This window comes from Megascapheus bottae, chromosome 14 (assembly GCF_031878675.1).
Source record: "Megascapheus bottae isolate mThoBot1 chromosome 14, mThoBot2.hap1, whole genome shotgun sequence".
Lineage (NCBI taxonomy): Eukaryota > Metazoa > Chordata > Mammalia > Rodentia > Geomyidae > Megascapheus > Megascapheus bottae.
Window position 1 is genome coordinate 16,521,070 of NC_143522.1, and position 16,274 is coordinate 16,537,343.

A 16,274-nucleotide genomic window follows, 5' to 3' on the forward strand; every position below is an offset into this window, starting at 1 on the left:
GGCAAATTACCCTGTTCTCAGGAACAAATGGCACATGTTTAACTATGTTTCAAATAAATTTCTTGTTAATACAGACACCATTGCCATATGATATCGCATCTTTATAACCTCACAGAGTAGAACGTGCTTGATACAAATGTGCAAGGAAATGTATAGTGTGTGTGTGTGTGTGTGTGTGTGTGTGTGTGTGTGTGTTTTGCTTTAACCTACTCTTTGGAATGTTTTTTGCACTTAGAAAACCTGAGATGTAAAGCTAACAAACTGCTTCACGGTCTCTTAAACAGGCCTCTTTCCATGAATTCTGTGTGTGACTTGTTCATAAATATGGAAAGTGTCTGAAGGTTTTCTTTCAACTTGTCCTAATTTCCTTGACGACCCTGGCACACAGTTTGAGATTAAAATAATCTGACATTGCTGCCTCTTTTGCCCAGGAATACCAAGGAATAAATATCAAGATGATGAATTCTTTTTCCCTTGTCAACCATGAATGTGTTCCAGCCTGAGGCATGGTCTAGAAAGTAATTTAAAAATAAACAAATAGAATCAAAGAGTACCACTATTCTTTTATTTAAAGTTTATTAAAATACAAGAACACATTGTAAAAGCACACATAGCACTCAGCACCAATATAATAACACGCTTTTCTACTGATAATCTCCAAAGCATTTCTTTTTCTGCCACTGAGAAGCAGAGATATACACACATACATTCATCATCACATTAACCCAGTACTCTTCGCATGGTGTTCCGAAGATTCTCCTTGCTAGGAATACAGAGATGGGGAGAGACAAACTAATGTGGCAACATCCAACCACTAACTGAGTGTGTAGCTCTTTCGTCAGTAGTTATCATTCGCACACTAGTAAACTCTGCACATCTCAGATTCCCTCTTCGGATGCCCGATTTCTTGGGCTACTGAGTTCTGGAGATAATGTGATGCAAAACTAAATAGAACTGGCCAACATTCCCTACCCAATATCTTGGTAATTGCTTTGGTTATAAAGTACTGGATTCTTATGTCTTCACATTCCCCAATCCTAACACGCAGTAAAACCACGCTGACCAGTGCCCTGGTCTAAAGCAGTCTTGAGAGAATTATTATTTATTTCCCACTCCTTACTGTGGGCTTCTTTCATTTTTGTGTTTACCTGTTTGCTTCTTTTTTTTTTTAAATGGAGAGGGGGAGGGCAGTTTGAGCCAAAATAGTGACTTCATTAAACATCTGCTGGGTCTCCAAAGTCTCGGTAAATATTAAATAAACTCCCCAGAGCACTAGTTGTTGCTGCCCAAGACAGGCCAGCAAGCCCTGACTTGCATGAGCTGTCTTGTTTGGATGTATCTGTGCGTGTTTGCTTTCTGTTAGTTCAGACGCACCTTGGAACAGAGCAAGGTCTGTCAAGTCTGAGACCTGTCCAGTCTAGTGGCTACCTGGAACCCAGGGCATGAGGAAGTGGCCGCTGCTTTTCCTCATCCTGAAGTCACTCAATGATACTCAGCACCCTTCCTCCACCCTAAGAAGTTTCTCTTCCAATCCTTCCCAGTTCAGTTCACCAAATCTTCAAGGACTAAGTCTTCCTTGTTAGCGATTTAGCTCACCCAGCCCTGGACTGGACTAAGGCAGTGCCACCTCCAGGCAGCTGTTTGCACTCAGCGCTCACTCATTCTGGAAGTCCACTTAAACCCAGAGGGTTTGGCTCCCATGTTAAGGCAAAGAAGGAAGTAGGAAGTTTGAGTTGGGGTAATATCACTGTTTTAATAGCAATAATAACTATTGGAATTAGAAGACTTACTGTCAGTCTCCACTGCTGAGAGACATGACACTACACATGTTCTGAACATCTGTAACCATGTGCAGAGGTTTTCAGTCATCTTTTAATGGGGCAGACATCAGAGTCCCACATTTTCCCCTCTGCAGTGGCCAAGGAATTCGAATTAAACTTATTTTCCAAACCATCAGTCAGAGGTCAGGTAAACCAAGTGTCTGGGTCACTCCACTTTGACTTCCAAAATGGGAATCCATTACAGATCAGTACATTTCTCTTTGTATGGACAAAGCCTAGAGGACAAGGACAAGGATACCTTATTCCCACCTGAGACATTCTTCTAAGGCACAAATATTGTCTCTCACCTGCCCATCTGGCATTATATGCACACCTGATCTCACTATACTTTTATATTATATTTTTATTTAAGAACCCAAAGAGTGAATCCTACTCAAACAAAATGATGAAAGGATAAGCATCTCTTGGTTATTGGGGAGAAGTATTTAAATAAATTGATAGACTACTTCGATGTTAGGAGAACCAAAAAATAATCAGGGACACGTTCCATAAATGAGGTGAAGACACAGGACCCATTGTTCTACCTCCAAAATGTGAGTACAGAGAGTTGTAGAAGCTGTTACTTCAGCTATACAAAGCAAAAACAGTGGCTATTTTGTCCCTACAGAGGTCAGTTTTGCATTTTAATAGCTGTATGAAACACATCTACACAGCAGTGCAGGCATTTCATTCATGACCATTCAAGAAAATCATTTTCCATTCCTCCAATGCTTTCTCAAAGCAATAAAAATAAAGTGAGTTTTGAATAGTTCCAAGACATCCTTCAAACACTACATGTCTGAGTAAATCCAGATGCTGAAATAATATCTAAAATTTCTTGGAAACAATTTCAATATTAGTCAAGCTAATTCTGCTTTAAAAGCTAAACCGTTAGCTCCATGTAAACACAGACTATAAGGAGGACATGTATGTACTAAGAAGAAGGAATTCAGAGTCTTACATATTAAATATTAGCCTTGTGAGAATTAGAGCAGAAACATTCTTTTTATAAAAGGTAGGCTAGATGGGTAGGTATTGATAATCTGATAATTTCTCTAAGAGTATCAGCTTATGCCACTGATTTCCTTCTCTCTCCCAGGATGACTTCTTGTTAGTTTTCTGGAAGGAATACTGACAGGAAATCATAAACATTTAGGTTGGGATACATAGGCCATCGTATTACAGGCTTATCATTCTGTAATAAAGATCAAGCCATTCTACATAATGTAGAATTTCTGTGCTTTATTAATTCTCTCTTTTTCCATTAGGCCCTTCAACAACTTCTCTTCCCATATCTCTTCCCATTTTCTAATGAACCTGTCTTTCTCCATGACAGTCAGCCTACATCTTTGTATGTTTATTTCTTCTTCATTTCTCCACTGGACTTCACCCAGAAGAATGTCCATGTGCACATACATATACAACCTTCCCTTTCTTTAAAAAAAAGATAACCAAAGGAGGTGACTTTTCCATCACCCTTTTCCCTAGACAATTAGCCTAGCATTAACCAAACTCATCCCCCCACCAGCTTTCCTGACATCCTGTTCCATTATCATCCATGTAGAACAAAGGAGAAATGTAAGGACAGTGATGTGGGCAGACCACAGCCAACTTTGCCATTGGCTCCTCAACATTATTTTGAAGATAAAAATCAATTTGGGAGGGGCAATCACTGATACCCTCTCATGGCAAGAATTAACAAAGAATCTCAATCTATTTTCCATGTGATTTTACAGCAATGAGTCACATAACATCTCATGCTTAAAATTTGCCCATTTCTTTGTTTTATGTACAGAACTTAAAATCCTGGAAAGCTTCAATTTTGCCATAAGAAAAACATCAGTCATAATACTGCCGTAATAAATGAACAGTCTGCCCGCTCGTTAGATGACTGATTTGTTGCTGTTTTTCTTACATTGCTGTTCTCCTCTTTCTTGCACCCCCAGTTCACACTTCTTATAATTTCCAGACAACTTGTTTAAAAAGATACTTTCCATTTGAGATGGTATTTTCTTATTATTTTTGTTCTATGATCTAGTTATTCATGAAATGAATGTAAAGATTTTGTATTTGGGCCCATCTGTCATGATTTGGCAGTACCTTCAAACTTAAAAAATTGTGATGCAAAATTGGCTAATCTATTCTATTGGAGGATTTAAGATCTTTAGGTATTACAAGAAAAATTCAATGTTTTTAGAGAATCATGATATATAAGCATAGTTATGCATATATGATTATACTCATGTACCAGTGGGATATTTGATTGTTAAACCTCAGTTACACGGGACCTAAAAAAACCTAAGTCAAAAATTCAAATCAGTATAAATTCTATTTCACCAAATTCCCTGATACTGAGTAGCATCTCCTATCAAAGCCCCAGACATCATTAGAAGCACTTATCTCAAAAATATCTGCCTCTTCTATTCTTCAACCAAAGAAACGTATTTATTTGTGCCACTCATTCATTACAGTTCACCAATTTAAGAAGAAAAGAGGGGTGTAGCTAAATGCCCAGGATATCTGCCTCCCCACCTTTTCACTCATCATTGAGAGGAAATATTGCCATGGAGAATGAGACTAATCATGAGTAGAGCCACAGGACAGCAGCAGGAATTGGGGAGGTATAGACCAGCACCATTAGATTCACTGGTTTTTCCCTTTAATAGACATCATGGGCTGTAATTCACTCACTGAAAATAAATACATGTTTTATAAGGTAATTATTCCTACAAAATATCATTAGTACAAATATATATATTTTTTCATTTCCATCCTTTTTTTTCTGCTTCAATCTGGAAGTATGTAGCAAATGCCTTGCTTTCAGGTGGATTTTTTTCTATGCTATTTTTAGCCGAGCATTTTTCTTTTTCCAGTTAATGTGCATGTTTCTATGTATCTGTGGCTAGCACCGTTAGTCTCATGTTCTACTGAGGGAAATACTACGTACAGCATGTCTCTGCCTCCTCTTTGCTCACTTTGTCGATTTCCCTCCTTCCTACTTCTTTCCACATTTGCCACATTTCAGATGATCATTCTAACCCCTCAAGGTAGAGGTATATGCAAATACACCTGGGAATTCTAGGCTACGATGACTGGCCCAGAACATTCTGTGGGCTAGATTTTAACACACTGCATACTGTGGGCCTGACCACGAGGCCTGGGTTCAAGGAGTTTCCCTAACACACTCTTTTGCGGGACTGTTTCTCAGGTCCCAAAGCTTGGATGAGCAGGGCAGCTTCTCTCTCAAGGAAGAATGGGCCAACATTGACTCACATCCAACTTGGATCTTTTCACTCGGGGCTTTTCAGGGCTACTATTCAGGGAGATGTTAGAGATCTATATTCTTCAGACAGATAAATGGCTGCCTTTCCGTAAGGCAATGAGACTCAGTTGCAATAGTGGATGCAGTTCTCAAGTTTCCTTTCCTTTACAACATTTTTTTTTGAGAAAAAAAATAAATTCTATTACAATCGTACCTTGAACCCGCTAATCTAGAATTCATCTCTTGCTGAAATTCTTCTCTAGCCAACGCCGGACTTCTTGAAGGTTATAGCAGAAAGGGCCCTTTCCTCCTAGATAAGCAATTTTTTGTCTCTGCACAATGCACACACGTTCAAAAGCTACCCCATAAGCTACATTGGCGTTATTGTCCATACGGTCAGCTACCACTCGGCACTGGGGCGGCAAGGAGAATCGCTCCAGGAGCTGGTGGGCTGCGGCACATCGATCTTCCAAGTTGCGGTGTTTCCTCACCTCAAAAGACAAAGAGGGGTCTCCAGGCACTGCCCACCCATCCGCAGGATGGGCCTCGTCGATGTAGACCAGCAGGAAGTCAGCCACCGAGGAGAACTCTTCCACCAGTTTGCGGAAGGCTGGCAGCTGGCTGGTGAAGGGAGGTCAGGTGGCCGAACCGAAGTTGACCACTAACGGGCGATCAGCATGGGCAAAGTCAAGAAGATGGCACTCGGCTCCATCAAGAGTCTTCTCCAGGGTATCACTTCCACTGCTCTCACCTCCTTCAGGGTTGGATACGTGCACCACGCCAGAATTGGGGGCGTCTTCACCCAATTTCACCTGATGAGAAAGAAAAAAAAAATATATATATATATATACATTTGTACATCAGGAAAGAGAATATGACATTACATACCAATTGGTTCCTCCTTCAGAGAAGATGGCAAATGTATTAATTGGAGTGGAAAAAAAAAAGATTATCCTGGCAGGTAGCATAAAGAATGGCCAAAAGAAAATCAAAATCTTCCATTTTCGTTTGTTTTCATCCTGTAGTCATCGAAGTTAATTGCTTTCTGTCATCCACAGCACTGGAGCTAACTCATCTCATAATTGAGTTGAGGCTGGTATTTTTTTTTTACACTATCTTTGCTTTGTTGTCAATACCTAGCAAGCCCTTGTATAACAAATGATTAATTGGATTCATTCTTTAAAAGTTAGCAGCAAATGGTCTACTTGAAGACAAATTATCTGAGTCTTGGGACAGCTTGCCTCTTTTTGAGTCCTCAAGTACCCAGGCAGAACTTGGATTGTCATGCACAATGCTAAGTTATTTTTCATCTCCACCAATGGACAGCAGCGCTATAGGACTATTTCTGGATAAGTCTAAACAACCTAAGCATCCAGCGTTGGTAAGCACGGTTGCTTCACTTCACCCACTCAGTGGTCATACCTTCCTTGGTATGGTGATAATACCTGATTTCTCTTTATCTGGCTATGGGAGGATTCCATACGGAAAAGAGTTTTCACCTACAAGTCATGGTGTGGATACATATATGTTCATTATCATGTCACTGCACCATGTGAAGCATAGTACCACTTTTCCTGGGAAATTCTGTGACTGAAATAAATAAATTGTCCTGAGAAGAGATTTGGATTTGCCTTGATGTGGGACCCTCCCTGGAGGTTTCCTCTGCTACTAATTTTGTTATAGTTTTGTTTTGTTTTGTTTGTTTGTTGTTTTTGTCAGTCCTGGGGTTTGAACTCAGGGCCTGGGCACTGTCTCTGAGCTTCTTTTCCTCAAGGCTAGCACTCTTACCACTTGAGCCATGGTGCCACTTCCGGCTTTGTTTCCTGTGTATGTGGTACTGAGGAATCGAACTATCATTTCTTTTTCTCAAGGCTAGCACTCTATCACTAAGCCACATTCCCAGCCCCTGTTATAGTTTTTGTATCTTGAAACTCACAATTACCACTTAACAACAACAACAAAAACAGATGAACAAAAATACAGTTATTCCAGGATCTTACTTTCATCATCTCTGTGTCAGTCGTGGGACTTGAACTCTGGGTCTGGGCATTGTCCCTGAGCTCTTCAGCTCAAGACTACCACCCTACCCTTAACCAACAGTACCACTTTCATCTATGTGTCCTTTCTATTGTGTTTGACTATTCTCCTTCTATCTAAGAAGTCACAAACCATATAATCTCCTACAAGAGTCTCTGAGTGATTTTTTTAAGTATTCAATGGAAAGATGGGGATAAAATTGGTCTATGTGGCCACTTTGATCCTTATGTAAATAGTAGATCAGGATAATGAAAGAAATTGGTGGTCTCTGGATCTGTAAATTGTTAACAACAACAAAAAAAGCACCATAAAAGAGCCAACTACTTCAGTTAGAATGAACACAATTGGATCTCTCCCTACAATGGTGTAATCAACTCCAATAACAATAGGATAGTTTATGAGCATGCAACTGATTTTTATACACTATGCTTAATATTACAAAAAAAACCTTCCAACTGGATCGACTTATCTCCTTGGTGTAAGTATAGCCATATATAACACTGCCACTGTTAATTGGAGCTACTTAGAAATAAATTGCTAATGAAGCCACAATCCCAGCTGATAGAATAGAATCAAAGACTTTTCTTTAAAAGCTTCTATCTAATTTAAATATATACCTGACTTTAACATAGAAATGGAATCTAAGTTCTACTCCCCCCCTCAAAAATTCTACTAGGGCATGTTTGAAACAAGTACTATTACTATAATATTCTTCCCTTTTAGAAAAGGATGTTGTTGATGTGATTTAGCTAAGTACAGTTTCAGTTACCACCTGGGAAATAGTTATTGATTTCTATTAAATTTCTTGGCTAATTTGCAAGTGATGCTCAATGGACAAATCTAATCCAAGCCACTTTTAACTGTGCTATTTCACACAAATTACATTTATGTTTGTCTTTGGCGTACGAACGTACACTTTTTCCCACTTAAAGATGTTCATTGTAAAGATATTATAAACCTAGTAAACCATGGATTTATAGTAGCTTAGAGTATTGCTATCACGTTGCTGGGAGATTTTTCCTACAAAGGTCTCCTCATTCTAGGAGCATTGGGATTGTTTGTTAAACAATATTGTGTGTTCTACATACATCCCTCCATATAGTGTGATGAGAAAACTTGAATGCTTTCACTACAGTGTACAACAGATACTTCCAGGTAAGTAACCACACACACACACATGAGAAAAATAATATTTGTGTTATAGACTGGTGGGTTCCTAGCATTTTGGAGTCATTTTTAGGACCTAAGAACAATGGTGTAGTCTTGATAAATGGCTCATCTGACCCTTACCCAGACACACCTGTTGATCCTGGTGTTATTTTTGACTATTCACCTAAATAATTCAATCCGGTGCTTCTATCTCAGGTGAGCTCCTGCTACCTCCAGTTAATTTTCTTAGAAAGTAAAAATGTTTCCCTGTTGGAGACAACATATAGTTCAGCCACAAAACTCTAAAACATGGACTGATTCATCTCAGAAAATTTAAAGTGTCTTATTGTCACTCCAAAGTGGAAAAAAAAGTAAAGTTATCTATTATATGATGCTCCTAGGTATAGGGTAGCATCTTGTTAAGTCTAAGAAATACATTAAAAGAAATTGTGTTGAACAAATGCTTGTGGTTGTTATTCCAGTTTCATATAGTATTTTAAATAATCACCTTGACCTGATGTGAAAATCATACTGAGGCCATAGATAAGCAATCTGAGCCAGAATATGCAGAGATATGCATCCTGGGATCTCTCAAAAGACTATCATAATTAACATCCAATGGTGATAGGCTTATATGGTTTGTGTTTATTTGTTTTATCTGTTGGGGTTTTTTTTGGGGGGGAACACTAGAATTTGAATTCAGGGATTTGTACTTGCTTATTTGGCACTATCCACTTGAGCCATACCTCCAGTCTAGCTTTTTGCTAGCTCTTTTGGAAGTGGAGTCTTGAAGACTTTTCTACCCCCAGGCTAGCTTTGAACTACAATCGTCTGGATCTCAGGCTCCTAAAGACCTAGGATTGCAGATATGAGCTACTGGCACTGAACCAATCATCTCTTCTTGGATATGTAAACTGGCAAGCAAATAAGTGTGTCAATCCCCTTTACTTAATTGAGCAACTATAAGACCTTAGTGTAGATTAGAATGTCATTAACAGATACCTTTATTCATAAAGGTAACAAGATAAGAGAAAAATGCATAGTAGGAATAATTCTATTAATAAAATGAAAATAGAAAACCATACAACTTTGATGAAAAAATTCAAATGAGCAGACCAGCAGTCTGGCTTCTACGACTACCCTACAACAATCACAAATTTGTCAATCTTTGCTAAAACTTAATGGAGGATAAGTTAGTTAAACCAAAGAAAAAGATACTTGTGGCACTTGTTTGTTCTATATTTAAAGACATTTCTATTCTTTCTTATTCGTTTAATCACCAATCTCTTTGAGATCCGCTTTTGTTTTGGTTAGTTTTGTTTTTGGTACAGGAACTGAGATTTCAATTCAGAACCAAGACACTATCCCTTCCTTCAAGTCTGACATTCTACCACTTGAACCACACCTCCACTTCAGGCTTTCTGCTGATTAATTGGACATAAGAGTCTACGGAGTTTGTCTGTCCAGGTTGGCTTTGATGATCTGTGATCCTCACATCTCAGCCTCTTGAGTGGCTAAGATTGCAGACTTGAGCCACCAGTGCTGAGTGACATCAGAATTTCAAAGAGTTTCCTGGTTTGCTTAGTTAACAACTTTGCTGTGATAGAATGGGAGAATCACCATGGAAGATTCTTTGTTTTCACCAGAAGCAAAGCATTCCTTGACACAGAGCCAAAGTGATGAAGAAAATAAAGTTGGTCCCATAATAACATTTTGTCGGCAGGAAAAGAAACTCAACAAAAACAAGTTATCCCCTGGTACTCCCAAACTTTGTTTTAATTTCCCACAGTGGCACAGAAAGTCTCCTGGCCACAAGTTACCTATCATCTTAATTTCTCCTGCTTAGAGGGTTTGTGTTTGGTTTTTGTCCTTAATGAGACATATTTGCCAAAGAGGCATTCAAAAGGCATTTTTTTTTTACTCTTGCGGAAGAGTAATTAGGTCGGTACCTCTTTCTTTGCCAGCATTAGCCGCTCTAAAGAGAACCCTGCCCGGTATTTAATGCCCAAACACAAGGAGCATCGTTTCCACTAATTGGTCTTGAAGTTCCGATGTTCCCAAACGGTCTCTTTATTTTTGCAAAGATCAGAAAGGACATACGTAAAACGTGATAACGTCATCACTGACTTTTCTCTACTCTCATCACAATTACCGTAATCTTCTCTGGTGTTTTTTTGTAATCAACATGGACACAATAGCAACTGGAGGTGAATGAACTATGTGCCTGTTTACCACACAACATCTCAGAGCCAAGTTTAAAGGTTGCAATGGACGTGTTTTTAACACATGGCATCTTCTCCATCATATCTTTCCCTACCCATGCTTAATTCATAGGGAAAATATAATGCTACTTTATAGCATATGGATTGTTTATGGCAAGGAGATGAACCATTCATCAAATATAGCAGGAAACAGAACATATGCTATTGATCTTTTTTTCTCACAGGATGAAAAACATTGTGAAATGTTTTTTTAATCATATAATCTTATGATAAATAGTAAAGCAAATGATAAAGATGGAAGTGATATTGAGCAGAGTATTTATAACTACTTCTTGCTATCTTAAGCCACAGAAATGGCTTGATTAACTCTCAGGAAGTGTCCATTTTCTTGACATAATGACCAGAATACATCAACATCTTTAGAAACATGATCAAACAAACTTTTTGCAGAAGTTTAACCATGTGCATTCAGAGTGGGCAAATAAAGCAGAGTTGAACTCCACCTGGGTTCATTTCCCTATCTGCTGTACCCTGAAAATATAACCCCAAGACCTATCACGCCCAATGCTTTGTCCAAGTCATGGACAAGCTCTGGCTGTGAACTTATTTGTGTAACTTAGGGATGATTTATCTCTTGAAAGAGCCATTTTCCATTGTAGAACCCTGTGTCAAAAGGCTGGAGGTGAATGAGGAGGGGGAAGAGAAAGTTAAAGAGCCCCTTTCAAAACCCAAATTATATGTTCAAATGAATATGTTTTCTGTGCCACTGCAATATTAACCGTGCAAAAACTGAACTGCTTGTCAGCTCTATACTGTGTGTTTACTTTTACACTTCATTTAGGTAAGAGCCAGACAGGACAGTTTGCTTATTGGGTACATTTTGAGTCTTCAAGTACCAGCACAAGGGTACAGTGTTCAGAAGTAGTGACAGTGACTTTAGAAACTTAAATAACTCACATCTGTTATTTACCTCAGTCTCTCCCATGAGTTTCTATAGACTCTTTTCATTCAATAGGGTACAGAGAACCCTACCACTTACCAAGCACCCATGACCTTGGAAAGCTTCTCCATTCAGTGAATTTTGAATCACTTTCAGCATTTGAATGAAAAAAAGGCATTGTCTTTCTTATGTGTGTGTGTGTGTGTGTGTGTGTGTGTGTGTGTGTGTTTGTGTATTGTGTTGTCTCTCCTTTGTTACAAATACAGGAAACATACATTTATCCCACCATCTTCGAATATCTTTCCAACAGCTGACATTCAATGAACAGCAGATTGAAGAAGAATAAATAGCTGGCTAATTATATCACGTGTGGGAATCCCATCTTGGAAAACTCTGCTTCTACATATTGAAGTCAAGGTTATGAAATCTTGGTGTGCCATGTCAGACAGAGCCTCCCTCAGTGTCTCTCAAAGTGGCCACACCCAAAGACAGTGGCACCGATGACACCACCATTTGGTGACATGATTCAACCCGTTGGAGAGGTTTGCAGTGATCCCCAAATGCCACCACAGCAACCATTACTTGAAGACTATATTTGAAGACCAAAACAAAAGTAAGGACCCAGCTGTATTCACAAGATTCCCATTCATTACATGCCCAGTCCAGTCCCGTCTTGTCTCTGCATATAAAGTTCCTAGGGTCACTGCTGCACATGGCAGCTATTAAATAAATCATTATAATAACATCCATCATAGTCACTAATCAAATCAATGTTCAGAGACAAAGAAGAGGAATACACAGACAATATTCCAAAAGAAAAACCAAATCACTCATCGTCCTCAAATTCCTGGAACATGAGTAACAAACTATTACAACACAATGGAACAGTATACATTGAAGAAAATGTTTATTATAGAACCATTTGTTTGCTTTTCCATCTCAGTCCCACTAAGTTGTTTAATAGGAAAGATGCCTCATATAATATTGGTGGGTAATATTTCAGTCATCAGATTCAATGTGAAAGATGATTTGTATTGGATATAAAGGCAATAAGCGCTTCTAAATATGTAATTTTAAAAACTGTAATTAACTGGGAGATGGTGGCTTACGCCTGGAATCCTAACTACTGAGGAGGCTGAGATCTGAGGATGGTGGTTGAAAGTCCACCCGGCCAGCAAAGTCCATGAGACTCTTATCTCCAATAAACTACTTAGAAAAAAAGCCAGAAGTGTTGGTGAGGCTCAGGTGATAGAGGGCTGGCTAGCCTTGAGCAAGAGTTGCTTAGGGATAGGACCCCAGCCCTGAGTTTAAGCCCCAGGACAGGCAAAAAAATCAAAGCAAATAAAAAAAATTTCAGGAGCAAAAGTCAAAATGTTTCACAAAAAGTAAGAATTTACAATACTGAGATCCAGGCATTGATATTTCTATTTATCTAAGACATGAAATAGAGATATGGTGAGAAAAATTCCTGATGAATACTACTTTTATGTACCTGTTGTTCCTTATCTACCTTCCCCTAAAGAAAACATAAAAACTTCACATTTGTTGTACAGTTCTGTGAGAATGGAATGAGAGGGTGAATGTTTTGGCATCTCCTTTCTCATCCCTCTTATTTGTCCCTACATACATAACAAGAGTGAATTTGAATATTAAGACTTAGAGCACTCATTCATATTCTTATGAAAAGATTCCTACTCACTAAATAAGAGGTCTGACTACTCACATGCTTTTAGAATAATAAAAGCAGCTCTTTTTCAGGTTCCTCTCAATAATCTCAGCATTAACCATACTAAAAATGTCTCCAATGTATCATAGATATGTTCTTTCTGGATATTGGATTTCAGTGGATGGAACACTTCTGCCTTGGATTCTTTCATTCTTTCATTTTAACTGGTACCGAGTTTTATTTTTCTAGTCTTTATTTACGGAAGACTCGTTCCCTTCCCGTTGTCTTATTCTGAGTTTCCATCAATATTTCTGAAGTGCTGCCTGCCTAAAGTGTACTACTTCATTGAACACCTGGCTTCAATATTCCTCTCAAACCTCCTTCCCTGACATCTCCAGTAAGATTTCCCAAACACTGCCAGGAGAACCAACACTGGCTCCTTCACTACCAACTTTTGCCACATGAGTTCATTCTTTCTAACCCCAGGGAGTCTTCAGGAGTCACACGGGAATAAGGAGTAAGGAACAGGACAGGGCCAAAATGTTGCCCTTTCCCCCCTTAAGATCTCCCTTGAAAATGCTCCACCAGTCCTTCCCCCCCCCCCCCCCCCCCCCCCCCCCCCCCCCCCCCCCGGCCCCGCAGCAAAAAAGTATTGGAAACAACACCAGAATTTTTTTCACTTAGAAACAAAGATCATCCAACCTGGCTTTCCAACCATACCTGGTTGTGCGTCTCCATGGGGAAAGGAGGCCAGAGCTCTGATGCTATCACTGCATGGGATTGAAATGAATCCACAAGACCCATCTGCTTTTCTCTAAGGCAACTTATTTTTCCTTTGGAGAAAGTAGAGGTGTGGATCCTGCTTCCCGGACCCAGTGTTGCACCTCTGACAGCTAGTACTCAGCTCTTCCTTTCGTAGATTGGTAAGTAATAATTTGGGAGGCTCACATCTACCCCATGAAGGTCACCAGGCTTACTTTCACTGAACCCTTACCCTCCACCAGAAACAAAGTGGTTATTATGCCCAGCCACCCCTGCAATGATCTGCACTGTTTGGTGACTCTGACAGCTTCAGGAAGAAAAGTGTTAACCCAGTCTTTCCTAGGACATCTCACTACCCCCGCCCCCCACCATCCACCAAAGCAGCAAATCTTCCTCCAGCTTATGCCAAGAGTAGAACCAAACTCAGCATTGTCCCCTCCCTTCACCCCCAACTTCTTTTGTTTTTCTGATTTTGTCCCTAATTATTTTACAGGCATAATACCTTGTACTCTGATATGTAACACAGCTACAAATAAATAGCAATTCCTGTTCAGAAGGCTCTTGATTAGACCATCCAGTCATAACAGATTCGTTCATGTCTGTCACTCCACGTCTAACCTAGGGTGACAGGTGTAAATGCAGAGGCTTTCTTGCACATCCACAACCACCAGGCAAGCCTCCAGCTCTCATTCCAGTGCTCGACAACCCTCCCTTCCTCTCCCCCTCCCCCCCCCCCCCCCCCCCCCGCCCTCTAATCCCCAATCTTGGAAGCCCTGGTTTAGGTTGCACAGGGCTCACCTGCTTGTAGGCATCCAGAAGGAAGCTCTTCCAGACGCACCGCAGTCCCTCTGAGGTCAGCATGCGACGCCACTCTCTGCGAGCGGCCTTGGAGCAGCTCAAGAGCAGCACCACGTGCTTGAGCAGAATGACCGAGTCATAGAGCGCCAGGAAGAGGCAGTTGGAGAAAAAAACTGGCAGAATCTGTAGTGTGATTAGCAAGTCGACACTGAGGATACCCATCTTCTTGCCTCCTGAGTCAGTCGTCAGTCAGTCCCGTGTGGGCTCTGATTTCCCCTTCACCCTCTTATTTAAAAGGAGTATGGTAGTAGAGGGGGGTGGGGGGAGGAGAGGAGGAGGAAGGCTAGGGGGAGGGGGAGGGGTGGGGGAGGAGGAGGAGAAGAAAAAAAAAAAAAAAACCTAAATTAAAAGGAAGCCCAAGTTGTCTCTTCTTTCAAAGAAGTAGAAATGGCAAGACCAAGTTCAGTTTCTGCAGCCCAGAAGTTGGAGTCTGCCCATCAATTCATTCAATTCGGAGCTGCTGCTTTTTTTTTTTTTTTCAGGATTTAAGATGTAAAAAAAAAAAAAATGCTGGCGTGCCACTCCTAATCCAGTTTACCCCTGTCAGAGTCCGTTAGAGACTTTCATTTCCAAGCACCTATGAGACTGAGGCGCAGATAGCAAAAAGAAAAAAGAAAAAATTTCTTTAGCTCTTCATTGTCTCTCTGTAAATGCAGCCCTGTTTCTTCCTTGAATTGCCAGAGTTTTGCTGTTGGGTTTTTTGTTTGTTTGTTTGTTTTTTCTTTCTTTTTTTTCCTAATGTGCTTTAAGGTTAGTTCTCTCCCTCTCTTTCTTTCTGTACTCCCGTTTGAAACACACTTTCTGTTCTCCCAGACGTCCTCCGGTCTCCCTTCTCCAGGAGTGACCGGCTCCTTCTCCTTCCTCCCTCCAGTTTTTCCTTCCTGCTATCTGTCTGTGGTACAAAGTGCCTCTCTCTGCAGCCCAGTGAGTCTCCCGAAGTCTTTTATACATTCCCTGGCTAATTGCTGCAATAGAGAAATGAAAGCCTAATCTTGCTAAAGATCTTGACGTCATTGAGAAAGAGGGCTTTACTTTGGCCAGGGACTGCAGTGAATAGAAAAGCAAAACTCGACAACTTTTTTTTTTTTTTTTCAGAAGGGGTTGGGGAGAGACAGTGGAATTTTGTTTTGTGATTTAAAGGGAGGGGAGGGAGGAGGGAAGGGGAAAAAAAAGAGGGAGGGAAAAAATTAATACCTTTGACAGCTTTCAGGAACTGCTTCCAAACTTCAGAGAAAGTAATTTAATATAATGTGTTGATTAATATGATAATGCTCTCTCTCCTGTGATGATCATTTCTATTAACTTAATCAGGACTTTCACAGAAAAAGGCTCTAGGTGGGTAGGTAGTAAAGAAGAGTAAATAAATATAGATGGTCTTTTTTCCATTTTTAGGAAGATAGAAATATTTACCTGGGACCTTTGTAGCTATATTCTATGACTCTGCCTCTCTAGCTGATCTGTGACCTAGAAATAGTTTTAAGCTATAATCTTATTTAAGAAAAGCCAATGTGTGGCAGAAAACAATTTTTTTAACTCTCTTGAGTATCATCACAACATT

General features: G+C 39.9%; 1 protein-coding gene across 1 annotated transcript; it reads right to left on the minus strand.

Annotated features, from left to right (window-relative positions):
• Positions 1 to 545: 545 nt before the first annotated feature.
• On the minus strand, positions 546 to 15,718 carry Dio2 (iodothyronine deiodinase 2). Its single transcript, XM_090344641.1, has 2 exons — positions 14,657 to 15,718; positions 546 to 5,894 (listed from the first exon to the last, which is right to left on the minus strand). The coding sequence occupies exons 1-2, from the start codon at positions 14,876 to 14,878 to the stop codon at positions 5,307 to 5,309; spliced, it is 810 nt and encodes a 269-aa protein (XP_090200767.1). The 5' UTR covers positions 14,879 to 15,718; the 3' UTR covers positions 546 to 5,306.
• Between the last annotated feature and the right edge of the window lie 556 nt (positions 15,719 to 16,274).